This window comes from Rhea pennata, chromosome 13, assembly GCF_028389875.1.
Source record: "Rhea pennata isolate bPtePen1 chromosome 13, bPtePen1.pri, whole genome shotgun sequence".
NCBI lineage: Eukaryota > Metazoa > Chordata > Aves > Rheiformes > Rheidae > Rhea > Rhea pennata.
In genome coordinates this window covers 20338094-20364612 of record NC_084675.1, presented here as the reverse complement: position 1 = coordinate 20364612, position 26519 = coordinate 20338094, and the positions used below count along the sequence as shown (strand labels likewise).

The 26519-nt window shown below is 43.9% G+C and overlaps 1 protein-coding gene across 1 annotated transcript; it reads right to left on the bottom strand.

The window, feature by feature from the left end:
• Positions 1-854: 854 nt before the first annotated feature.
• On the bottom strand, positions 855-25275 carry ATP2C2 (ATPase secretory pathway Ca2+ transporting 2). Its single transcript, XM_062586611.1, has 27 exons — positions 25162-25275; positions 20393-20491; positions 19617-19733; positions 18221-18310; positions 18112-18147; positions 17959-18020; positions 17086-17194; positions 16857-17006; positions 16676-16744; positions 15937-16012; positions 15643-15709; positions 14210-14334; positions 12057-12154; positions 11775-11876; positions 10756-10845; positions 9659-9760; positions 8895-9051; positions 7009-7179; positions 6056-6153; positions 5915-5965; positions 5231-5397; positions 4527-4595; positions 4328-4444; positions 3512-3659; positions 2474-2569; positions 2003-2144; positions 855-1313 (listed from the first exon to the last, which is right to left on the bottom strand). The coding sequence occupies exons 1-27, from the start codon at positions 25273-25275 to the stop codon at positions 1201-1203; spliced, it is 2835 nt and encodes a 944-aa protein (XP_062442595.1). The 3' UTR covers positions 855-1200.
• Positions 25276-26519: the final 1244 nt, after the last annotated feature.

Sequence of the window (26519 nt, the reverse complement as noted above, 5' to 3'; positions counted from 1 at the left end):
AAATGTAATCCTGTTTGAAATCATCTTGAAAATCAGCATAGTATTTTGACCTCTGTAACTGTGCTTTATGATAAGTTTGTGTCTTAGACTTTTATCTTCAAATTAAAGTAATGAGGTTAAGTTGGGGCAAGAAGAAGAAAACTGAGAATGTGGTGCTTTTAGTTAATGTATCCAGGAAGTAGTATTCACTGGGAAACTACTGATCTAGCCAGCAAGTGGGATTATTCAGATTTGCTCTTTAGATGTAGAAGATGGGCTTGATGGACCTAATGATTAAGCAATCTTTCAAGACAATCTGTGTTGCACGTTTATGCATGCAGAGCTGCCCAGAAAGTATGTATCAGTAATGGACTTCGCTATGGTCTAAACATCTCAATCACTTCCATGAAGCTGCTATTCCAACTGTAAAGCTCAACATTGCTCTGCCATATGTATGTCACTGTGTGCGAGTCATCTTCTTCTAATGCACTTGTGAAAGAGTCCCCTCCATTAAATCCCTCCAGCACTGTGCCCTTTTCTCCTCTTGCATCTCATTACAACCATCCACTCTGCTCCTGTTACTCACCTGGGTGCACAGCTTAGCTATAGCTGACAGCTGAATGCTAGCATTTTTGCTCTCTACTCTTCTTTTGATGTGGCCTCCGCTTTGCTTAAGTCTTGCCAAATCAAAGCTAGTTATCTAGGAATCTAGAAACACTGTAAATTGCCCACAGGAAAAGATCTTCTAATCAAAGCAGGCTGTTTACATTGTTCTTATTTAAAAGGAAATAAAGGATCTGAATCAAGAGTCTCACTCAATTCTCTAACATTTTAAAACATAGATTTTTAGTAATAAAAAGCATTGTGATAAAATAAATAAAATTTCAGTTTATGCACAGTAGATTTTTCTGTACAGGTATGAAACTGCATTGTTTTAGCTGGTGCTATCACTCCATTCTTGACATATAGATCAGAGTTTTATAAAAATGTACATGATCTTGGTTTAAACAGGAGCAGCTCCTGAGGTCCCTGCAGACAGCTCAAATAGCTTAGGTAGAGCATGTAACAGAAACAGACTCCGGAGCAGGAAAGACTGTCCGCACAGATTCACCTGAACATCTTCAGAAGGGATGTGCATCATCAGAAAATGGTGCATTTGAATTAGGAAGCATCATGCCTCCATTCCAAGTATCTCCTCCGAGGAAGCCTGCATCGTTGCACTCACTTTTGATCTCCTGTCGTACGCTCTGGTCGGCAGCAGCGCTTTTCACAGAGTTTGACGAGCTCAGACACAATGAAAACCGATGAAGCCAGTCCAGTGAGAAACAGCAGGTCTGGCAAGATGCAATAGAGCAGAGTGGAACACAGGGGGCAGCTGCATTTTGTGCTAGGCAGGAATTCCCAGGTAAGGACCTTCCTACAGCAGGTATTTGTACTGCTGTAACAACATAGCTGCATGACCAGGCTAGACTTTTGCTAGCTGATGAATTAGAGAAGTGACTGCAATCAACAAGGAATGCACATGCAGCCGGTTGGTATGGTCCACCTGATAGGTGGTGACTTCTCTACGAATCATTCGGGATCACTGAACCCTGCAGCTAACAATTCACCTAACGTAGGAACCATAGTAGTACGGTATGGTAGAGTTTGCCTAGAGTGAGATGGTAAAATATGCATTGTATTACAATGAGGAAACATTTACCCTGCTATTTCAAAATGGAGTGACTGTGTAATGATCGTAGATAGCTTTCTTTACAGAAAACAAAGATCACAATACAGCACTTACGGTAACTTTTAGCATGTCTGCGTTTATATTCATTTATGTGCAGTAATTCAAAATTTAAAACCTAGATTGGGATAATAGCATCAAAATATTAACATTTGTGTATAGCTGTGTATATGTGTTTAGCTTGATTTCTCCCACCAATGTTCTCTCGGGAGCTATCATGTAACAACAGGGCAAAGCTCATCTGCCTTTTAAAGTAGCTTTAAGGATAAAAGTATTATGTATTTTGCAACTTACCTAACACTCCTAAATTCTCCGTCTGGAAGATCTTCTGTAATGGAGGGATGTATATAACAGCCAGCTGTCCCAAAAATGACCCAAGCACAGAATACAAGAACATGCGGTTTCGAAAAAAGCCTATCTCAGATACCAGCTTTGTCTAGAGAGGGGAGGAAAAAAAATGTAATATTTCCCAGTCTCTTCATGGTACTTGAACGTCAAGCAGTTTCTTTGCAGATAAAAATCTATTACTTTTTGAAAAAAATCAAAGTTACATAAATGCTAACTGAGGCAAAGCTAGATATAGTTGAAAGTGTAGTTACAGTTGAACCATGATGGTTAGTTCTATTTAAAAAGGATGATAAAATTGTGCTGCTTTACATGACATCAAAAATTCTCTTCCTAGGCAAAATATTTACATGGCTAATATTTATGTTAGTGTATCAAGACAAAAAAAGTGATTGCTGACAGAGAAATCATTCATTTTACCTGAGAGCGGCATGTCAGGGCATTGAAGAGGTCAAAAAACACAAAACACGTAAAAGTCATTGTTGTGGTCCGGGGAGTTATGCCACTTTTGGGATTCTGAAAGCACATGTGAAAATTCAGATGCAAATTAAGGGGTTGTTTACCATAAAAATATGTCAGTGCAATACATGAATTAAATATACCCTTTACGGATTGCAGTCAACTTGAAGTCTAGTAAAGCAAAGGAATAAGTCTAGTTATAGCTAGCACAGGTAGCAGTCATTGCGGTCTGCTAATTGTTGAGTTTATGACCTTATCAACAGTGTTTTAAATTCTTAATGTGGAATTTGACCAGAGATTCTTAAAACATATTGACATCTTATACAAAGGTGTGCAAAATACAATGTTGTAATAGAAAAATAATTCATATATGCCATAAATAGTCACATACATTAATTAATTAATGAGAGAATTTTTTGTGAGTAACCTGATGATAGCTTGCTACATGACTAGCCCTGAAAATAGCTATCAATTACGTAGCTGCAAGAGCAGTAATACTGTGTTGGGATTCCTGTTCAAATTTCACTGTTCTCAGTGCGACCATTAATGAACACTAACTAATCTGCAAGGTGTTACTTGCTTATCTTCAGAAGTATGTTGATGTGTGGTTTATCAAAGCAAAAAAAAAGTAATTTAATTCAGAATTTAATTCTATAACTTTTACAGCATTAACAGTCTTTACTAACAGTAAATCATTGTGCTTACTTGTTACTTTCCACTTATGTGGCAATCTAGAGGTGAAAAGCACCTTAAAGCCTTCTAATGATTTCAAGTAATAGTTTTCCCATCCTAGATGGGAAGCTCCAAGACAGAGAAAGGATGAGGCAAAACAGGAAGGCAGAAGCAGAGCTAGGAGCTGACTCTGGTTTCCTAACAGTGTCCTTCCAAATCCTTCCTCACTGTTTGTACTTCAGAAAGAACCACATGTACTTCAGAGATTGCCCTTCGCTTTGTTCTCCGCCTTGATAAACATGAGGTACGAGTTCAGATTTTCCTCACCTCTTTCCAGAAGACAAAGAGGGTTCCACTGATGATAATTATAGCTGACATGAAGATTTTCAGGATCAATGATTTGCTGAGTATGGTGTCCGTAATACATCGAGGGGGCTGTTTGATAGTATCCTTATCAACAGGTTCAACTCCCAAACTGCCTCAAATAGAAGCAGAGGACCATGCTTAATTAATGTGGATTGTCCCCAAACAGGACTGCTAATGAGAGAGAACGGATCTAGAGGATGAAATTCTTTGAGACAAAGCACGAAGGATACTAGTACTGTGGAAGGGCTCCATAAGGCCCAACTTTGTCTGGGAGACCTATGATAAAGATCTTTGTGCATAATGAATTGCTAAAATGGCATAGCAGACTGCCATAGTGCAGCATATCCCAACTCAGAGGGAGAACTAGTTGTAAGATTATGACCAGCACCCCTTCCAAAATGAAATAATTCTAATCAGCAGTTGAATGAGGTCCTAATGTCTTACGATTTTGGGTTGCATGTACCCATACGTACCCAGTGCCTTCTTGCCAGTCAGCCCAGCAGGGCTACCAGCAAGTAATGCATCCGGGAAAATGGACCATTCCCAATCAAAAAGTAGACTACTGAGGTGACACCACCCTAAAAGAAGAATATCTGAAACCTCAGAATCTGGAGTAAATGGTTTTGGAGGGAAAGGGAAGAAAAGAGAAACTTGTCCTATCTAACCACCAAATGATTGGATCTTTGATAAGAAATAATAACAGCTTGTGTTCCAAAGCCAAATTCAGACATCTTAAAATTCCATCAAGAATATTTTACTCATTTGAGTCTTCCATACCTCTGGGCTGGAGGCCCATCCATGATGATGTTAATCCATAAGATCTGCATAGCATTCAGTGGATTTGGTAGATTGAGCACTGTAGACAGAGTAATTAGGCTCAAAGCTGAAATACTCCTGCAAATCACAGAAGAGTGTTATTCTGGGTGGCCTCACCCAAAAGGTGCTTCTACTAAAATCTAAGCAAACAAGAACTTACGTGCTAAGCTGGAACCGCACAAAATTTTTTATATTGTAAAATATTCCCTTTCCCTCTTCTATTGCATTCCTGGAAGGGAGAGGAGAATTTATTAAATAACTAGCATTCACACTATTTTAAATTGCATTCCCTGTGAAACTTGAAAGACAGGTTCTGTTTTCCAGCACTTATTTTGGTTGGAATACAGATCCCTGCTTAGGAGAGAGACACCAAAGCAGCCTATTAGTTAGACGACTGGTAGACCTGAAAACACTTGTTCTTAAAGCCTGGACTTGGTTCATAAAGCAGGCATGCGACCTATTTATATCTTTACTCTGCCCACAGTGTCTGTTGTTGTGAACCAGCAGAGCATTGCAAATTACACATTTTAGGAGTTTCTTGGATCAGGCAGGCAGACAATTTATAAACTACGGAGACTTCTAGGTGCTTTTGAATCCCCATAGTCAACTATAAAAATGAGAAAGAGCTTTTGGATGAAAGGTTTGTCACCGCCACTTAAAACAGAAAAGTCATTGCAGTGTGTGCAACTGAAAATGAGACGGAGTCACATTGGGGTACCTCCAGCTACTGCCTGCTGACATACATGCTCCCATTGAATTTGCAATATTTTCAGGGCTAGTCATGTAACAAGCTCATTGCAATGGACAGCAACAAAGTAGCTGAAGTAAGAAAGTGCCTGATAGTAAGAAAGTAGCTGAACCTACATTACTGTTGAGAAGTCATCGTCCACAAGGATCATGTTGGCAGCCTCTTTGCTGACGTCTGTACCTGCTTGTCCCATTGCAATGCCGATATCAGCAGACTTAAGAGCCACAGCATCATTAACACCATCTCCTGTCATCGACACAACAGCACCAGCCTTTTGCAAAGCCTGTGGGGGTGGAGAGAAGAGAGACTCTGAAGCCAGGAGAAGACAAACAAGTCCTGCTGGCAATCCCAGGATTTGCATTTAATATGCAAAGAGCAGAAGGAACACTATGCAACTTTGAAGGTCAAATGAACTTTAGCGGCCCATATCTATATGAACTGTATGGAGCACAGGAAAAAACTCAAATAGACTAAAAATTAAGAGACTGGATTTTCAGGAGTATTCAGTATCTCAATTTGAACAAGAATTAAAGGGGACAGAAAAGTTCTGAGATATCAGTTCCCTGGTATTATGCTTCAATACCATCATACCAGTATCTTCTAAATGACCCAGGCCTGGTCTGCAAGAGAAATGCTAATGACTTTGATGTAAATAGTGCCAATGCTGTAGCTTGGGTTTTATTACCCTGTAGTTTGAGTTGACCTTTTCTTGGCAAATCAGGTGGTCTAGGGAAATGCTGAAGCCCCCCTCACACCTTAGTACTGTGAGGCATATAATGGAGTTGAGAGGCTCTTTGTACCTTTATGATTTGTAGTTTGTGCTTTGGACTTGTTCTGAAGAAGATGGAAACCTGCACAACAAAGGAAAAATATGATCATGTGTTAGATGGATGCTGTTGTAGATAGAACTGAACCATTTTATTGTAATCAAAAATTGTTACATTCTTGATAGTGGATGCCAGCTCTGAATCTGCCAGTTGATCGAGCTCTTCCCCAGACATGGCTTTAAGCTTCCCATTGCAGAGACCGATATTCTGTCCTGCAAAGAAAAGTCCAGAATGACATTTGTCCTTCTGCTCTGGAAGAGGACACTTACCTCTTTACCTGAAGTACAGAGGCAGTGATTTAATAATTTATTTGGAAATACCTATCAATGTGGAGCACCTAGAGGGGCACAGGGCCCTCTTGCTCTGAGCTGGGCCAGTCTCACTGTCCTTACTCAGTTGGAGTTATGCAAGCAGTATGATACCCAGAATTCGACCTAATACTAACGCAAGTTTAACAATGAGAATTCAATTTTATTCCAGAACAACCAGCAGAAAAATTTAATAGTTAACCCCTCCTGTCCTAAGTCATCCTTTGTGACTTAGCTTTCAAACTAGAAAGAACAGCAAAAGCATTCCTGAGTCAACACAAAACACAAACTGCTCCCTGGGGCAGTCTGTGCTCTGCCACGAATTGCAGGAGAGCAGGACCAACGGCCCCAGTGAGAACTCAGTCCTTTCCTGGCTGCTGCTTGGACAGGTTTTTTTCTGACTGCAAAATGCAAAGAATGGAAAGTGCAGGGATACCTGCCCTCACAACATTAGCAGGGTCCATAATCGCAGGAGTACTGTGTGTCCCATTGCAGTGTATTACACAGATTTTGCCATTTGTAGTGCTAAAATAGTGGAATTCAGATTAGTGGAATTTGACTCATAGTTCTTAGCTGCTTTATTATTGCATTTAATATAAATCGCTTCAATGGAAAAGCTGTCAGTTAGTGAGACTGAGATTTAAAGCCTGTACTGCACATGTGAAAAGAATGATAAAGATGATCACTGCTAAGTAAATAACATTTCACTGACTGGACAGACAGAATACAGATTTGTAGGAGCAAAGCTAATTTTGGTACCTATAGCCACAGCAGTTTCCAGAGCATCTCCAGTAATCATCTTCACTGATACACCAGACTCAAAAAGGACTTGAACAGCTTCTTTCACTCCAGCCCTTGGAGGATCAATTATTCCAACCAGACCTAAAAATGTTAGTCTGCCCAGTTCTGGACCTGAAGCCAAAGCAAGTACTAGAAAAAGAGAAAGAAATGAAGATAAGAAGGCTGAATTATTTATTATTCACCTTTAAAAAAGAACATTTAGAGAAGATCCTAAGTTTCCAGTTTTTCAGCTGAAAAAGTAATTAAACCAGGTATTCAGGTCTTATACAGATACAAACATTTGCTCCACTTCAAATAGCACCAGTTTATCCAGATCACTGCATTTCTGCTTCACATTTATTTCTCTTATAATTTACATTTGTCTAGTTTAAATGTATCTACCACGTCTTGCCTCAGTGTAGACGAATTAAGCTGGGGCAGTGTAACATCAGGGCAGACTCTACTAAACAACTATGTTAAACAATAATGAGACTCTGCCTCTGCAGAGAGTTACATTTTTATTTAAAAAATGCGTCATGCAACTCCAGTTAAACTAGCACAACTGCCATCATGTGAACAGCAATGCTCTGAACATTTTGTTTCTGTTCCTGGTGCCTAATCATATCATTCAGTAGTCCCTATATAACTCAAGGATATTTTGCCAGGGGTTCATATCAGTGTTTCTTTGATGACTGAATCACAGTCATCAGCTACCTGAGCTAATCGCTTTGCTTTGGAGCAGTAATTTGCCATTCACAACTGCAGATGATTCTGATACTGTCAAGCAAACTTCATATACGAGTTACTCACTGCAAGACACAGGCCTGGAGAATACATATATTAACTATACCTTCTTCCAGATTCTGTTGCCAAGACTTGTCCTCACCTATTTACATCCTGGGAACAGGCACAAGAAAAAGTGTCTTTGTTATTGTGCAAAAAGTCTAAGGTGTTTTTGAAATGATGTTTCTAGTGATGAAGGAAACGGCATGTGTGTAAGAACTTTACTGACACGAATTCAGGATCAAATAAAGATCATCAGATTTGTTCCTAATAAAGAATTGAACCAAACGTCAAATAAAAATGTCAGTGCCCAAATCCATGTTTTGATCCCACCCCCAAGCTGCTTTTTGTGGCTCTTGAAACAGCTTCTCTAAAAGCAAATCTTGGCAGACCACTGATTAACACAAGTCCAGTGCAATGCTTTTCAGTGCAGCATTCAGACTGTTTTCCAGACAATCATAACAGCTTGTAGAAGAAAAAAAATCACCATTTCCAGTGTTTTTTCCAACTCTTTTCAATCTCACTAATTTAAATCTAGCAATAATAGATCAATGGAAAGCAAGCGTCTAGCAAATCACAGTGCCCTTGTCCAATGCTGAGGAGGGATCTTGCATGCTGGGCTACAGACTGAGCCTCTATCGACTGTAACCAAAACTCTCCTCTCCACTTATCTTTGCCCCTTTCTACCTGGTGGAAGCTAAAGCAGGTCGTTTGCCTAACTCCGCACAGTGAGTACCTAACATAAAGCGGGAAAGCAGATCTCAATCTGTCTTCATTTTCCAGGATACGCTGCTTTGCTTTGGAGCCCTTTCCATCAGCAAGAACACCCTGGGCAGATTTTTTCTGCTCGCTGGTCTATCAACAGTTTGTGTCCCAAAACAGTCAGAGAAGAAAATCAGTATGTTGAAGGTAAGAGGAGGAAGGAAATAGCTCCGCTAGACACGCTTGCAAAAGAAGCGGGGTGCACACAGCGGTACATGTGTGTGCACGATGAAGTACAGAAGCAGAGACTTAATAGAGCTGGAAAACGTTAGGGCATGACAACCCGTTAAGTGTAAGGGACATAGACCACAAAGACTGACCCCGTAGACCTGAGGATCCCATTCTTTTCTCTTCCTGCTGGTAGAAGGCTTTCTGCTGGGGTGTAAGTGATAATGAAATGCCACCACTGTTATACATAGTACAATATCGAATGACTTCTTCAAATGCTCCCTTCATAAAGTAAATATCTTCCTGATCCTTTAAAGTAATGAGACAACAGGCTTTGTCACAAAAAGATTTTTAAAAATTAAAAAAAAAGCACTTTAAAAATAACAATGGCATATAAGGCTTTACATCTTAGATAAAACAGTTGGATTTTTTTTTTACTCTTTTACCTGTTTTGTGAAATATCTATATGCATGTATAATTTACAGGGTATGATATTTTTGCTATAGCCATTTTTCATGCTGGGCCATCAGAGACACAGACAGAATGATAATGAAAAGGGTGGTGTGTTTTTTAAAATGGAGTACAATATCAGCTAAGATTAGCTCCTTAATCTGGTAAGGGAAAAATGTCTAACATTTTCTTCCAAACATTGTGCTTTTCTTCCCCTGTGAGTTTTCACAGAAAAGCTTTTGTTTTCCTGTATACCAGCATACGATAAGTATCATCTTCCCCTATTCAAACACAGAATTGTAAGCTAGAATTACACCCAAGTTGGGAATTTTGAAGTTTGCTCAGTTTTTCTCCTGACATAGTTAATTTTTGAAAACCTTATTTGCTAAAGAGATACCATTTCATACCCATTGTGGAGTTGCACAATCAGAAACATGAAACCAGCTAACAGAACTGTTTGCTTTACCTGATTTTTCAGCATGCACTTTACAGCCATCCACTTTTGTTCGGAGCTAAATGGAATTTCCTTCTTTCTTATATAAATATCTTTTATGTCAGTTAATTCCATCTAAAATAAAGTAAAATGAAAAGAGTGCTGTAATGCTGAACCATGTTGCATGCATTTTCTATGGCACAGTATATTATAAGCACTGACCATTGACCATGCACTTTCAGGCAGTCATATTTCATAGAGCTGCAGGAAGCATGGGGAAGATTAAAACTTACACTTTCAAAACTGTCTTCTCGTTTGGGTGTCTGATAAGGAATAAGTTAAACTTGAGTTTGAAGCTTGCTACCTACTGACTTCAGTATAAAACAAGAACGTCTCATATTCTGCTATTGCTTGGCTAATGCAGGAGGATAATTTTAATTTAACATTTAGAGAAATACAATGTAATTGTTTCACAAAAAATCATAGTTTCACTGTTACAGCTGCACACAGATGTATGCAGGGAATATTTTTGTGTAATCATTTAATCAGCTAACTTCTGTGCTTTACAGCCCACCTGAGGTCCGAACTACAGTTAGACGATATCTTGAGGTGTTTTACAGCTCTTTTTCTTTATCAATGAGCATGAATACAATATTCAGTAGAAATGTTTGTTCCACATCTCATGACTAGAAAAAAGTAAAAAGCTAGCAGATCACCCAGTCCCAGGACGACCCTATGCCATGATTTCTGATGTGACCTGTAATTTTTTTTGTCCTCTCCTCTCCTCCTCCTGAGCTCTTAATTGGAATCTGCAGAAAATACACAGAAAGCAGTCTGGTTTGAGCCCAGAAAAAATCCATTACGCAGAGTAATTGCACAGATCAACCAAGGAAAATAATTATTACTAGTAATACAGAAGCTCAGGGAAGGTGTTTGTCCATGAGAGCAGGTTTATGTGGGAGAGACGTACATATCTGACCTTGGGGAGAGGAGACAAAGAAAAACTAACACCAGTGTGAAGACTTGAAAGGATTCTGCTCACTGCTGACAATCAGTTCTAACAACTGCAGCTCTTTTTTTTTATTATTTATTTTTTAATTCTGGAAAGATTTAAATCTTAGCAATCTTACCTTCATTGCAAGGGCAATGAGCGCTCCTTCGGTGGGCTGTCCAATCAGGTTATTTTTCCTGATAATGGCATTATTAACTACGCTGCCAGCCTGGATAAAGTGATATATTTACACAGTTTATTTTTAAACTAAATTCAAAACTTTTCAGCTCTTTTAATCAAGTAATTGCAGATTGAAAGCAGCCACATCCCAAAATAAGAAACGTCACCAGATTTCCGATGGTCCAAATTTCAAACAGCCTTTGTTAAAAGAAGGAGAGCCAAGAAGCGAGTTTGGTAGAACAGACATTTCAGAGCTTCAGAACACCTTCATGCCCAGTAGCAGCATTCTCTTGAGATCAGTTCTTGGGCTTCCTAAACACACTGAATCCATAGCATACACCAAAATTTTGTTAAAATGTTATATTTTAGACATTAACATGAAACAAAACCCCAAACCTGTCCAATCATCTTGACAAATCATGATAAGGAAAACCAGTCTCTCTTACCATCACTTCTGACATACAGTATGGGTACCATAAGGCCTAACTTTGAGATTCCAGTTCAGATCATTTGACTACCCAAGCAGTCTGCTTTTGCCTCTACTTGAATGTGCAAATTTTATTTAATGCTAACATTAAATTGTTAGAGTATTGCTAGAGGCTAGAGACTATTGCTGTAAATTTTATGTATTGGCTACTTAGCTAGATAAAGTTCAGAACTTGGCCACATTAAAAACCAAACATGATCATAGTAATTGTTCTTTCCTCTATTAGAATTGCATTTTTATCTGAAACTTTCATGACACTTCAAGCTGATGACTTTGGTCTCTCCCTGAATGTCTTATGCTTGCTATCTTTTACCAATAAACTCCAAGTATCTTATAATAAATACTCAGAACCTTTCTAAAAGAATGCTCTAGCAAGGCAGTGCATTTTAAGAGTTATGAAAGTAATGTTTTTCACACTCATTACCCAAAGTGATCTGTGCAAGTTAAAATTACATGCAACTAAAACAGAATGGTTCATAATTTACACTTACCTCCACTAATTTCCCAACTGAGACATTGGAAAAATCCTTAAGAACCTCCCTTGATGGCAAAAGATAAACATTTCCTTCTCCATTATAGCCCACCCCACTAACCTGAGGAAAGGAGAGAGAAAGAGCAAACCTCTCAGTATCAAGCAGGACTATATGACCATACTTTATATAGGGAATATTCTTGGTAGCTCAAAGCGATGCTTATAGTAAAGGTAGAACTAAAAAATAGTTGGGCCCTGGTGGGTTTGAATAGCGAAGCCCATGTAATTGCATCGTCCATACCTCTGCCTGGAACCCATCTGAGGTTACGAGCTGAGTCACTGTCATCTCGTTGGCTGTCAGAGTACCTGTCTTATCGGAGCAGATGACATTGCAGCAACCTGATGTGAGAAAGTTTGTAATCAGAACTAATAAATTTAGAGTTTCAAGGCCCCAGAAGGAGGAGAACATGTTGCCCTGATGTTACTTAAACTGCATACAGGCATAAAAGGAAAAAATACCAAGAAGTGGATGAGTTTCCTAAGAGGACATTGTTAAGGAAAAGATGAAGGGGAAAAGGAATTGATTGCACATCAGGGTATCATGCACATAATTTGGATGTGAGATTTGGCAGAAGACAGCTGAAGAAGGCTACGTGGTATTGAGCGTCATATCACGGACAGTCAGAGAAGGCACTGATTTCCAGGGAAGTGACCAGTGTTTCTGAGCTGCAGTATTGCCCATCAGCAGAATAACTATTATATACTGAAAAGAGATCTCAAATTCCCACTCTGCCACATACTTCCTCAAATAGTCATTTAACCCTTGCTTCCCCATTGCTAAATCAGAAATAACAGCACTTCCATATCTCTGCGAGGGGTTGTGAAGGTAATGTGTTAAAGACTGTAACAAAAAGTACTTATAAATCAAGTGCTAAAAGCAGCAGTTGCCCCATTCAATCTCTGCTTTTTTGCAATACTACTTCAGTAAAACACAAAACAGTTTGGAAGCTGGTTCACATTTACACCATAAGCCAGAGCCCATTTATACCATAATACAGCAAAGAGTGAGTCAGCACAGTGGCCACATTAAAGCCAGTTTCTGCTCTCAAAAAGGGAGGACAGGACTTTAAAATAAAAGAGAAACAAAATCTAGCTCCCTTCTACGTCCGAATTTCTCTCGTGGTTCTGGAGGTGACCAAATGGCATGACCACCACCAGGTAAAAACTCAGGGAAAATAAAGCAGATTGGGCTGTGATTAAATTAATTCCAGTTTTCAAGGATTAACACAGAGCAAAGCCATCACCTCTAATATTTCATTTTTAATTATTTACAATTAAGAAACTAGATAAAGAGGCAAGATTATTTTTCTTCCTTTCAAAAGTTTAACAGACTTGGTGCAATTACTGTGCAGGAGAAAACAGCTTTTCGCCACACTTAGACTGTCTTGCAGAGAAACTGGGAATCTTGCCATTATGCCTATTTGGGCATAGCCCTATCCAAACGAAATTCTTACTGAGATAAGGCCGTTCCAGATGTCCTGGATCAGGGGAGATGCAATAAAATAAGGGTGGTAAGAATCCTTTGCTGCAGAACAAACAAAGGCAGTTCAAGCAACGGCAGCATTTCCAAGGAAGACAAGTCCTAGTTGAAGTATCAGGCTCTGCAGCACATATTGGAAACTGCATGGGCCAGGCCTGGAATTTAATTGCATTTTCTGATTAAAATGCAAATTATATATGCCGTGTGTCTTCTCCTTCATGTAATTCCCACACTGACCAAGAAGGCCAGAATAGCAGAGCCTTGAAAAGAGTGATCAAGGACAAAGGCCAAATCTGGGGTCAGGGGAGGCGGAAGAATAATTTCATTATAATTCAACCTGCCTGCGGCAGTGAGGATGGGCTGGATGTCTTCTCAAGGTCCTCTCTGGCCCTATTTTCTATTGGATGTCTGGGAGATAGCCACACACACTACAGAACAGTAGATGGTATTGTCTATGCCATTAGGCTTGACTGGAAGGGTTGTAAGGTTTTCTAGCTAGACATGAAAAAAGTGGGCAAGATGGACCTGCAGGACTGTCGTGCAGAGTTGGGAGGAAAGAGGAACCAAGCAAATCAACCTGAGCAGCCATGTCTGTGGAGAGGCTCTGATCTCCATGGGCCTGTGCCTGGATTTGGGCTGACGCAAAAAGAAGCTGCCCCAAGCGTTTTATCTCTGCACCATTTCTAATGGAGCTCAGCTCCTGCCCACGTTCTTAGCACTAACATAAAGGGAAAGGGAGAGAAATGGAGGGCAGAAAACGTATTTAGGACTGAGTGGGTTTCTCTGGCCCAGTAAGCATACCCTCATTTTTTGTAATCTAACCATGGCCCACCTGGACAGCCTATTGCTATTCAGTTCAGGTTTTGAAGAAGCCAGACAGCTGACCAAACTGTGTGGCCTATTTGCAGGCTTACCTAAGGTTTCTACTATGGGAAGCTTCTTCACAATCACTCTTTTCTTGGCCATCCGGAGAACGCCCAGCACCAACGTTACAGTGACCACGATGGGAAGGCCCTCAGGGATGGCAGCCACCGCCAGGCTGGGGACAGCGGAGAGAGACAACAGCTTCAATGGACAGGTCAAACTGCAAACATCTACCAAAATGTGTCAAATGGACATTTCCTTGGGGAGCATGTCTTCCTGCTTATCTGTGCGTATCTGGGACGGAATCGACTGCCTGCGCAGCACTAACCACTGGAATTCTTGGTGTACTGCAAATACAAAAGCAGGATATTTATCCAGCCCTTCAACCTGCTTCTGGGTGATTTTGACAGAGCAATTACTTTTCTTCTTTACATTGCCAAAGAGCATTAACTTCTGGCTAAGTAGGGATTTAGGGGTTGGGTTTCACTTCATTTATTTAACTTCCTGAGGATAGAAGTTCAATATTCCTCGAATTACCGCCTGTTTGCTAGCTGCTGGCCTCTGGCTGTACCTAGCCCCTCAGTCCCTCTCCTACATGTGGGTGCAAGCTATGCAGAGAGGGAGCAAACTCCCAGAATGTCCCTATGCTGCACAACGAATTGAAGCAGCATTAAAAACTGCAGCAGCTGGCATGCTAGAAAAACTCAGACACTGTCTGCCTCTGTCCCTCCTTACCCATGGGTAACTCTGAGCACTTCTAGAGAGGTCCAGAAAGTAATCAAACGGGACTTTCAAACCCATAGGCTGTTCTCCAAAAGTTGGACTTAACTAGTTTTCTTTTTTTGCCACCACATCCCCCCAGGAGACAGGCAGGTGGGCACTGAGCTAGTTTGGCTTCTGTTGTTCCGTTGTTTTTATTTCCATACAATCTTTTTTTTCCCCCTCTCTTTTCTTTTTCTTAAGTGAATGATTTTAGAACCATGACAAAACTGAACAACAGGTTTTATTGCTACTACTAGAAATGCATGGTTTATTACGTTTGACTAAGGGGTTGGGCATGCATTTTGTGTCATATAAAACGCACATTCTAATCTTTACATGTAAATGCCATAAGAACAGCAAAGGCTAATATTTGCTCTTGCTACACTCCCACTAAATTCATAGTGCAGATAGTTAAGGACATTCACAGCAGGATGAAGTGGAAATAGCTGTGAAGATGTTTTCAAATTACTTCATTCAAAGTAAATAATGAAGTAAGTTCTGAATTTAACATGTCTCCAAGATCAGAAAAACTGCAAACTTTTTTTTTCCTACTGAACTCTACAGTATATCTCACATGAATTTTGCCAGAGCAAGATCAACATGTACTTATGAAGGATCTTATACAAATTCTGTGGGGAGAAACATTCATTGTTTTGAATAGAAAAATCCCTGAGATATATTTCATTGTAATACGAAGAGAGAGGTACTTTCTAGTCCTCACCTAACTCCAATCGTGAACATGCTGAGAAGAGGCTTCCCTTGTAACCAGCCAATAAGCATTATTAAACCTGGAGAGGGAAAAAACAGTTGATTAAAAAAACCTTCAGAAATTTGTATGTATGGGGAAGTGAGTATGGAATGAGGCCCCCCAGGCCTCTACTTCACAAGCATCCCTGCTTGGACCCTCCAAAATCCAGGTCAGCCACATCCCCAGGTACGTTTGAGAAACGTGGCCTTGGAGCACAGCAGGATTTTAGAGCTGACCGCACAAATAGGAGCGTTTCCTTCAACTCACCAATTATGCCGAAGGAGAAAAGAGTGAGTTGTTTCCCCAGCCTATCCATGCTTTTCTGGAGAGGAGTTTTGGGAGTCTGGAAACATTAGACAATAGTTATTTTTCTTTGCTTATTGCATAAGATGAGAGGAATGCAGTCTGCCAAAACGACTGGCAAGCACTGCATGGCTGTTCTCATTACCGCGGTCCTCAACAGCTGCCCGATACACCCCAGGGCTTAGCAAGCCCGAACCCGACCTGGGGTCCACTGGGCGCAGAACATCCCGCAGAGCGCTCTGCCTCCGAGCAGCCAAGGCAGCAAGGGAGAAACAGGAGGAGGCTGTCACTCTGCCTTGCTGCGATTTCTTGCACTAAAGGCTCAAGCACCTCAGGTAAGGGTGTTAATTACTTCCTAGACCCTCATCTGTGTTGGCTCAGAGAGCTGGCCCATGAAGGTTTGGCAGATGTGGAAGTAAAATTTTAGATACCTAGGGAAAACTGAAGAAACAAAGCAACCACAAGGTTTAGGTGATTACAAAGTTAGCTGCAAACTCAGCATCAAATGTTTAGATTTAGAAACCAAAATGCTGCTTAAAACCTTCTTTTTTGGCTATGGCCTTTTGCTTGTCCCTCAGTCACACGGGAATTTCAGAGCAGAAGGGGAAAGAGACCCCATCGCGTTAACGTGCAGAACTGCTCCTGCTCACGAGCTTTCAGCTAGACTTCCACCATTGCAAGAGCGGCATAGAGACTTCTTTACCTCTTCAGCTTGCATCATTTTAAACACCTCGCCAAACTGTGAATTTTCACCTGTCCCAATAACTACCCCCTGAAAAGAGGGGAAAAAACAGAGAGATTAAAAAAAAATGGTATAATATCAATCTTGCTTATAAGAATCTGTAACTACTGTCAAGGAAAAGAGAGAGGATGGCAGGACTCACTTTCCCCTTCCCATATCGCACCAGTGTTCCCATGAAAACAACATTGCTCAGCGTTGTCATGTCTCCAGCTTCCAGCACTACGCTGTCAGTCTTGTTGCAAGGCTCAGCTTCTCCTGTAAAACTGGATTCATCTACCAGCAGATCTGTAACCTAATTAAACACATGCAATTCTGGCATTACTAAGACTTGAAACTTCCAAAATAGGCTTTTGACGTATTACTGTATTTACCTCTATGAGTCTGAGGTCTGCAGGAACCCTGTCTCCCACAGAAAGGTATATGATATCTCCAGGCACAAGCTCCCGTGCTAGAAGGTGCTGCAGTTTTCCTTCCCTTAGGCTGCATTAGGTGAACGGAAAAAAGGAACAAAAAGCAGGCTGTGAGCACCGTGCAGTGCTCTTTCTGCAGGCCTGGGAACAGGACTGGCAAGAAGGTAGGCGCCCTGCTCCTGAGAGTGTTCAATGCAAATAAGAACATAAAAATCTACATAACAACACGGAAAGACGATTATGTTCCCTTTTGGGCTGTTTTAGTTCATAAGCAGATGGGCAGGTTATGGAAGATTTACATTTCAGCAATTAGTGACTTAAATAGCACGTAAGGAGTAGGTAGAAAACACAAGTCGTGCTTTCCCTTGGCCTGCGCTTTAAATAATGCCATGCAGATTGCTTAGCTTTTTGAAGGCAGAATTACCCCTGGCATTTTGCTGTTATATTACAAGGACAGCCCTTTCGAATGCTTAGATGCTTATGCAATGGTGGTAGCAAGATCCAACTCTCAGTAATTTTTTAGGTGCAACCTTGCTCCAAGCCTAACTGCTTATTTGTGTTGGCCTTGACAGAACCGATTTGTAATGAGGGGGAGCCGGTGGCGCGGCCACGCTGACTCCCGTGCCACCGAATGGTGAGCAGAACATCTCTAGGAGCTTCCTGGCACTCAGCATTTGCTCCATTCCTCTGGATGCCTCCAAGTGGATCAGGAGCCAGTGGCCCCAAGGAGATGCCACCAGCCTGCCACACATTGCGGCCACCTCCTCCCAACCCGAGCTCCTGGCCTTGGGACCTAAACAGTGTTTTTCTCCTCCATCGCTAGGTGCACCTTACCAGTTGCATTCGGGGGGCACCAGCTTGTTCAGCTCCTCCAGCGACTTTTCGGAGCGATACTCCTTGTTAATGGGAACGAAGGACAAAGAGGCGTTAGCGGGGGGTGGCACGCTCAGCACGGACCAGCCTGGCATGGCACGCGGCTGCACATACCTGGATGAAGGCCACGGTGACCACGATGAGCACAGCCTGCGAACAAAGAGCCATCAGCACCGGGGATGCCGCGGCGAGCCATGGGCCGGGCGGCGGGAAGACCACCTACCATCGCAATGCTCACGGCGTCCTCGTATTCCCTCGTGATCACGCTTACCAGAGCGGAGGCCAGCAGCAGAAGAATGAGTGGATTTTTAAACTCAAAAAAAAAAAAAAAAAGCCAAAATTACAATATATGGTTAAATATGGCATCATCGAAGACAAGCGGGCATCAGGCATCTACAGAAAGGATTGCAAATGCAGTTTTCCTGCAACCTCGCGACGAGGGTGCTTTGGGCAGCTTCGCTCTGCCACACATCACCCACAGTCTAATCCTACCCAAAAAGGCTGGCCACGCAGCACAGGCCAGACTCTGCAAGCTACACAAAACATTTGATTGTCTTTTTAGAACTTGAAACCAGAAATCCTCTCCTTTTTTCTTTCTTTTTTTTCTTTTTAATCTGCTAAGCTCTTCCTTGGGCACAGGGCTGCTGAAAGGAACCCAGCACCGGCCAGACACTTCAACCTGAGCCTCGAGGCTGCCCTGAAACCACGGGGAAGTTTCACTGAGTCGACAGGTTCTCAGGGAAAAAGGCACTTGCGAAGCTTTGGGAAAGCTCTTTGCTTTTCCTTATTTAAAATACGAATTTTAAGGCCCTTGCTCTTACTTGAGAAAATGATAGCGCTGCTCAGCTAGCACAAGAATTGGTGTCACTGAATTAACTCAGGCAAGACAAGACCACCTTTTTGGGGTGACAGGACTGTGAAGATGCATGGTGCGAAAGACAAGGCTTAAACCTACTCCCCGCTGAAGGTAAAGAAGAAAATCCCTTCAGTTTCTCCGACTAAAGATGGGTCAAAGTGGATGCTTTACAGAAATAGCAACTGGAAGAAGTGGCTGGAAGGGCCTGGTGGGAGGCACCTGCCCAGCCTGCCGTTGCAGGGGAACGCACCATGTGGTCCTACAGGGAGACCCACAGGTTGTGAAAGGCACTAAATAGGCACTCAATAATCCGTGTGGTGTCCTCAGAGAAGAAATACTTGTTAAAGAAGTCAACATTTAATGCTTTCCTTCACTGACAACCATGGCAACTGGGAGTTTCAGCCTCTGCTGTTTTCCCCAAACCTTCCACGATTCTATCGCTTGTCTTAAAGGAAATAAACGTGTTCCAGAAATCAGGTCACTAATCCATAGCTTTTGATTTGTGGGCTGCATGGAGTTAAAAGGACTTACTTTTATTTTAAGATGCTATCTCCCCATTAAGCGAACCCGCATCCTAATCTCACGTCGGCTTTCCTGTGGGAACAGAGTGTCTCTGTACCCAGGGCACATCCTGTCCCAAGACTGAATCCGTGGAAATAGAAAGCATCAATATTTCAATGTACTGAAATGCTCAGGCCAATTCAAAGCAGGGGCAGCTTAGCCGGTTCACCGGGAAATGAGAATCCGGGCAGAAAATCCTTACCTGGTCTAGGTATTTCTTCCATATCGGCTCTGCGTTATCTATCAAAAATTCATTCCAGCCATGTCTTAACCTGCGTTGCAGCACAGAAAACTCAGACAGTCCAGTCTGTAAATCAACCTAGAGGGAAATAAAAAACCCAACACAACACACGGTTCAGTCGTCATAGAAAACAGCTTAAAGCAAATCTAGTTATGTCAGAAAACTGGGCCAGATCTTCATGATTCCGTTCTTACAGAGTCCAGTGCCTGCTCTTTCCCTGGCAGCGTGTATAGCTTTGCTCCAGACCCAGCAGAGCCCTACAGGAAAAAACAATAAAGCTACCCCCTGTTTTACTGTTTATGTATTTATTTCTGTTAAAAAACTTTACCATCATCCATCACAAGAGTCCATAAAGTAAGCACAAGTTAATTAATGAAACCTATTTGCAGAGGTGGGGAGCCACATAGTAGTCGGCAAATTCAAAATCTAAAGCAGTAAAGGAAAGAATCGACTTCTGGTTTCACCCCACGTTTCAAGGAGGCACAGAAAGGTCGTGCCCTGACGAAGTTCAAAGCGGACAAGCGGAGAAGGAACAAGATGTATTTTGCCCGCATTAAAAGACAGCAATGTCACACACCAAAATAATACCAAGCATTACATACTTCCTTGGTCCTGGCCTTTTCTGAATTTCCACCTAATTTTCCTGTTTCTTGGCAAAGGGCTCAGAGCCCAGAGCTGTGCTGCACAGACGGAGCACTGTCTATGCTGTTATTTTCACAAATACGAAGAATCCTTACGTTTAAGGCTTTCGCCAAGTCTTCCTTCTGGCATTTACAGGCATCTTTGGGTGGCAGAGCGGCCACTTCCTTCTCGTGCTCAATTATTCGCAGCTCGCACTCCTCGCAGGTCTGAGGAAGGGAGATAAAGCAGTCGTCAGGCAGGAACATAGTTAATAGAAGCATTTCATTATCTCCTTGGTTCTTCTCTTAATCCCATTCCTTTCCCTTATCTTTTCAACCATGTGATTTCACAATTAACTAAAACACTTCCTAAATCACAGCACTTTATAACATTTACTAATTAAGCTTTGTTCCTGCCTCAAAGCCAGGTGCATCTCCTTATCTCTTTACAGCAAGGAACCTCAACATTAAATGACTCGTCCGAGGCGCGGGGACCGCCAGCGGCTGAAACGGCAGCTGCGAGGGGCTTTGCCCCCACGCGCAAGGACACCCGTTTCACGGGCTGGGGCCTCCAGGGCAACACTTGCAAACCCACTGTTAATCTTGTTTTAGGGTGAACCTTCAGGAACTTAGAACAGATGTGGCCAAGAAGGGAAAAAAGAAAAAGAATCAGAGGCTTTTGCAGAAAGTCAGGAGTACAAAACCTTCTTTTATAGCTGGGCAAGCTCGGAAGTCCCAGGCAAGGATTACGGGTCAGCGACATTTTCAGAGGACACAGAAGCACACGCCGCGCTCGTAACCATGCTCCAGCAGAACCGCACCCGCCGCCGCCTTTGAGGGCATGTGGCTATACCATTTCATCCAGATTTTCCAAATCGGTTCAATAGAAAAAAGGATCGGAGAGCAGTAACAGCAAGAGAAATGCCCAGCAAAGGAGGACTCGGGCGCAGCTGCAGCTCTACTAGGACCATGATCAAACAGCAGAAAGGGCTTTTTTTTTTTTTTTTTTTTTAATATATATACACATACATGTTCTACACATGTATCCCTGGACCTCAGCCCAGCATCGTTTCTGCATGGACTCATGCCCCGGATAGCCCTGCTCACAGGTATCAGCCTCCAAAAAGGCACCTCGAGTGTTGCAGAGCGCTGCAGAAGCGCTGCGCTAGGACCATGCCCTGCATTTTAAGCTGCTCCCGTAGGTGTTTGACGGCAGACACAGGGTCCACCTGGCTGCAAACCAAACACCCCTGCTTATACCCCTGCTCCATGGCAGCAAGGTGCATAAGTGCTCAGCCCTGCTTCATCACTCTGCCCCAAAACACCTGTGCGAGAGCAGGGATTGATGTTAACTCCTCGCCTGCTGGAAGCTTTCCAGAAGTGATAAATTTAGTTACTCTTCCTGATGCCTCTAGAGGTTTGAAAATATGCGAGGGGGAACTGAGATGTGTTGATTTTGGCTTCTCTGGCAGTATATTCCACCATCAGTGTTCGTAGTAAAAAGTGAGAAGATCTGAGGACAGGATGGACCCTAAGGAGCTAGGATGCTTTGCTCGGCTCAACCCTTCCCCTTCAGCAATCTTGGACCGAAATCCCTTATGGAATATATCAATAGACATTTCGGTTACTGCTGATGTGGGTGTGTGGAGGCAAGCCCGCACTCCCCTCGCCTGTACCTCGAAGAGAAGTTGTGCTATTAATTTTGTTTTGGAGAGGTACATAAAAATAGATACCAGCATGGTAATAAAAATGTGCTGGTACGAACGTTCAACATCTCTGGGAGGATATGAAAACAGAGTCTGTGCAAACCTCTGCACAAAAATGTTCACTACTGTGAATCCTGAAATGGGAAAAAGCCCAGATCCAAACTGGAACAGTAATTTAGCAGTGAACGTAGTGCAGGCCTGGGAAAGGTCTCCCCTCCCTTTTATGACTGCTGAGCCTGGCACGGACTGATGGCAGCAGGGGAAAGGATCAAGAAGGGTTTTGGTACCTAGAAATAGAGTGATTGCAATGAAGAAGCCCCAGCGTCTTTGAAGAAACTCTGAGGAAGTTCTTAATACACCTAAACCTTCTACCCAGATCTGTCTGGACTTGAAACCGGGTCCTTCCCAAGGCTAAATCATAACAGGTCCCCAGATGAGCTGGAGATAAATCTCGGTGGGGTGGTCTTCTCTAGGCCCGGTGGCCTCTGAGACATTAGAGACGTTTTTAGCTCGCCATGCTCAATAAGAAAGGGAACTGCTTCCTGCTGGCATGAAGGGCTTGCACCCTGCACCAGTGACACCTGCACCCGGGACTCCAGATGGGTGCAGTGACATCCACAGCAGCTCCGCTCCCCCGGGAACTCCTTATCTTCATCCTCCTCCCCTCCTACGTCAGCCTCTTGCAGCTCATTTCCGCAGCTGCCACTGTAAACTCCTGTAGGGAGGTTAATATGCCATTTCCCGGGCAGCAGGATACCCAGAAGGGAGCTCTCCGGGTGTTCTGCACCCATCTCTCCATGACACGCGTAAGCTCTTCTCTTATGAGCCATAAGCTGCCTAGAAATTCACTCTGATTCTGAACGTGCCACTGCAGAAAAGGGACAGAACCAGCATCTAGCAGAATGCAGACGCTGGCTACATTTGAGCTTTGATGTGAAAGTTAACTATTCTGCCATCTCCAGATGGTAACCGCCAACAGAGGCTGTGAGCTGGTGATCATCTTTCAGTTACCAAAGCCGCAGCTTTTTCTTCATTCACAGTAATTTTTCTATTTATCCTGTCTTCAGTCTCATCAGATAACTGGTTCAAATTGCATTTCTGATTTGATCATTTCATCCTGAGGTCTGTCCTTGCTGAATTCACTATAAAATTCACTATAAAACTAGAGATAATGAAAAATAAGAATACAGTCTTAGCGCTGTGATGGATGCTGTAACCCATAGAGTATCTGCGATATAATAAAACTCTAGGTTTTATTTTGCATTGTAGACAGAAGAAATAGAGCATGGATCATAAGTTTCATTTTAAAGATGAAGACAAAAAGCTGAGATATAAATTAAAGGACCAACTCAAGGTCACACAGGAGACTAGCTTCGAGGGACTGAACTCGCATCTTCTAAGCACCAGGACAACCCTTTTACCAAAATACTGTAAGAAGTACAAGTTTGAAAGTGTTCTGTAGTATTTTTAAATAAAGAAATGAAATGAAGTGTGAATCAATTACCAGCCTATAAAATAACACAGGAATATGTTCTTGTTTTAGCAAGCTTTTTTACGTCATGGGACTGTTATTAAGATTAATAATAATAGTAATTGTCAGTGGCAAAAATATAAAAAAAGTCTTTGGTGAACTTGTATAGAATAAATTAGAAACTTTTGAAGGTGTAATAGCTGTATTAGACATTTTGCTTTCACAATATAGTGACATCCTCAAAAATCCCCCAACTTTGAAACCGTTAATGATACGTTCAAACCTTCCTGCAATGGCACTGTAAAAAGATCTTCAGGTGTGCTTTTAGGTGCATCTAATATCGGCGCAGGCTTTGGATTCACGTTATTCTGGAGCTGTCCTTGCATCTCCCTAGACTTGCACTGACATCAGGCCGACCGACCTAGCACTTGCATCAGAAAGAGGTCTGCCTGGAAGTCGTTTCCCATTGAAATTTCCCGTCGTTTCCCGTTGCTTCCTACTTCCTAGGCCCGCAGCAAAAGTGTTGGGCATTTCACTGGCATATTATAAAGGCATCACGCGCTGCATAGACTACAGCTCAGGCTCCAGAAAGCTGTACATTTGGAAGTAAATATTATATATTATGGTGCAACAATCATAGTATTGCCAAAGGACAGGACAGGCTACTTGCCAGCAGCTTCCTGATTACGCAAGTTCAGGAATCTTCACTTCATGTCAAAGCAAGATTACAAACACTTTCTGGAAACCCAGCAAGATCTTCCTTCTCTATGACTTTGAGCTACGTGGAAGTAGCGTCTCGCAGCATCACGCAACGCACAGTGTGGGGTGTGGGATCAGGAGCTGAAGGTCTCCTGTTCTCCTCCCTCCACAGAGTTGAGCAACCACCATGCCGCAAAGGTAAGACTAGCAGAAAACCAGAGGAGAGCAGGAATGGCTGAAATGCCGCCTGAGGAAAGACCGAAGGCATCACAGGATGCAAGTCGTGGCCAAAGGGCATGGAAAAGACCACAAATATCTGCAAGAGCGTGGATGGTGCTTGTGGGGACGGGAGCAGGGACTAGCCCTACGTGCCGAAGGAATGGGACGGATCACGGTCACGTGGGAGGGCGCTCTGGTCCCTCCGTCATGCGCGATGGAAAGATGAATCTTGAGCAAAATCGTGAGCTGTGTTATGGCAGCGGCAGCAGTGGAGATCCCATCCTGCCGCTGCGCGGAACAAGCATGGGATGGCGAGATTACCCCCGCTCAAAAGGTTTCAGAGAAACAAAAGAGAAAAGAAAATGTGACACCTAAACCACCACTGGCCACTCCTTGAGCGGTCTGTAGAGGTGCCAAGGAGGGGTAGTGAAGGGAGGGGAAAGAAAATCTTTCTTACGGGAGGATTTATCAAGGAAAGCAGACGGTACTCTGAAGTGGGCTCTGCAGGGCTGAGAACCGCCGTAAAGCTCCTTTTTGGTCATTCATTGCACGTGGCGACAACAACAACAGAGCGGAGAGCCCGGGGTAGGGCCGGACATCGCGGCCGACTCGGGTGGCCGGGGACACCCGCGGGCCGGTGAGACGCCCCGCGCCGGGCCGGCGCTGCCTTGCCTCGCGCCGAGGCCGGGGCCGGCGCTGCGATTGCGCCGACACGCGTTTCCCTCGCTTTTCATACCGTCCGCGCGGAGGCTGACGCTGCCGGTTGGGCACAAGGCGCGGGAAATCCTCACCTCCTCCTCCTCCTCCTCCTCGGGCTCCGCGCTGCCCAGGGGCCTATACGTCCTCGGCGCGAAGCGGCAAAGCGCCCGTTTCGGGAAGAGTCGGGCCAAGCCTCCTTCGCCCATGGCGGCCGGGCGCCGGCGGCTTGGGTTCCCGCGGGCGCCGGCGGGGAGAGGCAGAGCTACGTGGCTCCGCGGGCGCCGGCACCCTCCCCTGCTTCGCCCGCCGAGCCCGGCCCGCGCGCTCCGGAGCGGCGGCGGCTGATATAGCGCCGGGGCGGGGGGTGGAGGGGGAAGCTGAGCCGCAGGTCCCGGGTTTCCTCCGCCCTCCCGGAGCCGGAGCCGGCCGCAGGAGGAGGGAGCGTCGCCGGGTGCCACCTCGGCGGCAGGCAGGCAGGCAGCCGCCCGCCGCCGGCGTTCTCGCGCCGCGGAGGCGAGGCGGCTCCCGCGCACGCTGCCGAGCCTGTTCGGGGACTTCCAGGCTGGGGAAAGGCTCCCGCCGAGATGCCCCCCGTCAGCCCAACTCCAGCGTTTAGGGGTCTTCACGTCAGGGAGGGAGCGTAACTGCATAACCCCTCCCGGAGGCGAGCCCAGCTGGGAATCTGTGATGCTTAGCTATTAAAAAAATACAAATTCTTTCTTGTTTGCTGGACAGGAATGTTTTCCTGGTGGAGCTTAACATACAGGCGCAGAAGTTAACCGGTTACAACCTTTTCCAAGAGTCATATCCAGCTGCCGGGGAACGTCGCGTTGTGGTTTGCAGCAGGGCACCTTGCTTCTCCCCCAGCTACTGCTGCTGCCAGCACTGCGTGCTCCACCTAGGGACTTAAATTGTCCCAAAGCTGTAAAATATGAAATTAAGATTTTCCTTCACCAGGAATAGGGAATTTAGGGAATAAATGTCATGCCCAGGCAGAGGGAAAATGCAGGCGTTTTGTTTTTCCCTGAGACGTTGGGGTGCCACGCTGCTCCCAGCAGAGCGGGATTTTCCCGTGGACCGTTTCAGTGCCGCACACTTGTGCCTGCCACGTGCCACCGGCTCTAGCGAGCGCTGCCGAGCTCCTGGGGGAGATGCTGCCGGCAGCTCCGGAGGGAACGTGCCTCTCCGGAGGCCGCGGGGAAGCTGGAGCACCAGGGGAAGGTGCCGCAAACAGCAGGGCAGCGGGAAACCGCGGCCGAGGCTTTCCAGCCCACGCCGCTCCCGGTTGGGAAATGCCTCTTCCCGGCCTGAGCGGGATGCGGCCAGCAGCTGGAGGAAGTTCCTGGATCGCTGCAATGTAGCAACGCTCCTTCCCACGGGAAGGTCTCGAAGAATAACGCCAGGCACCGACTTGCAGCACATATCCGAGCCCAGCCCAGGGTTAAGCAAG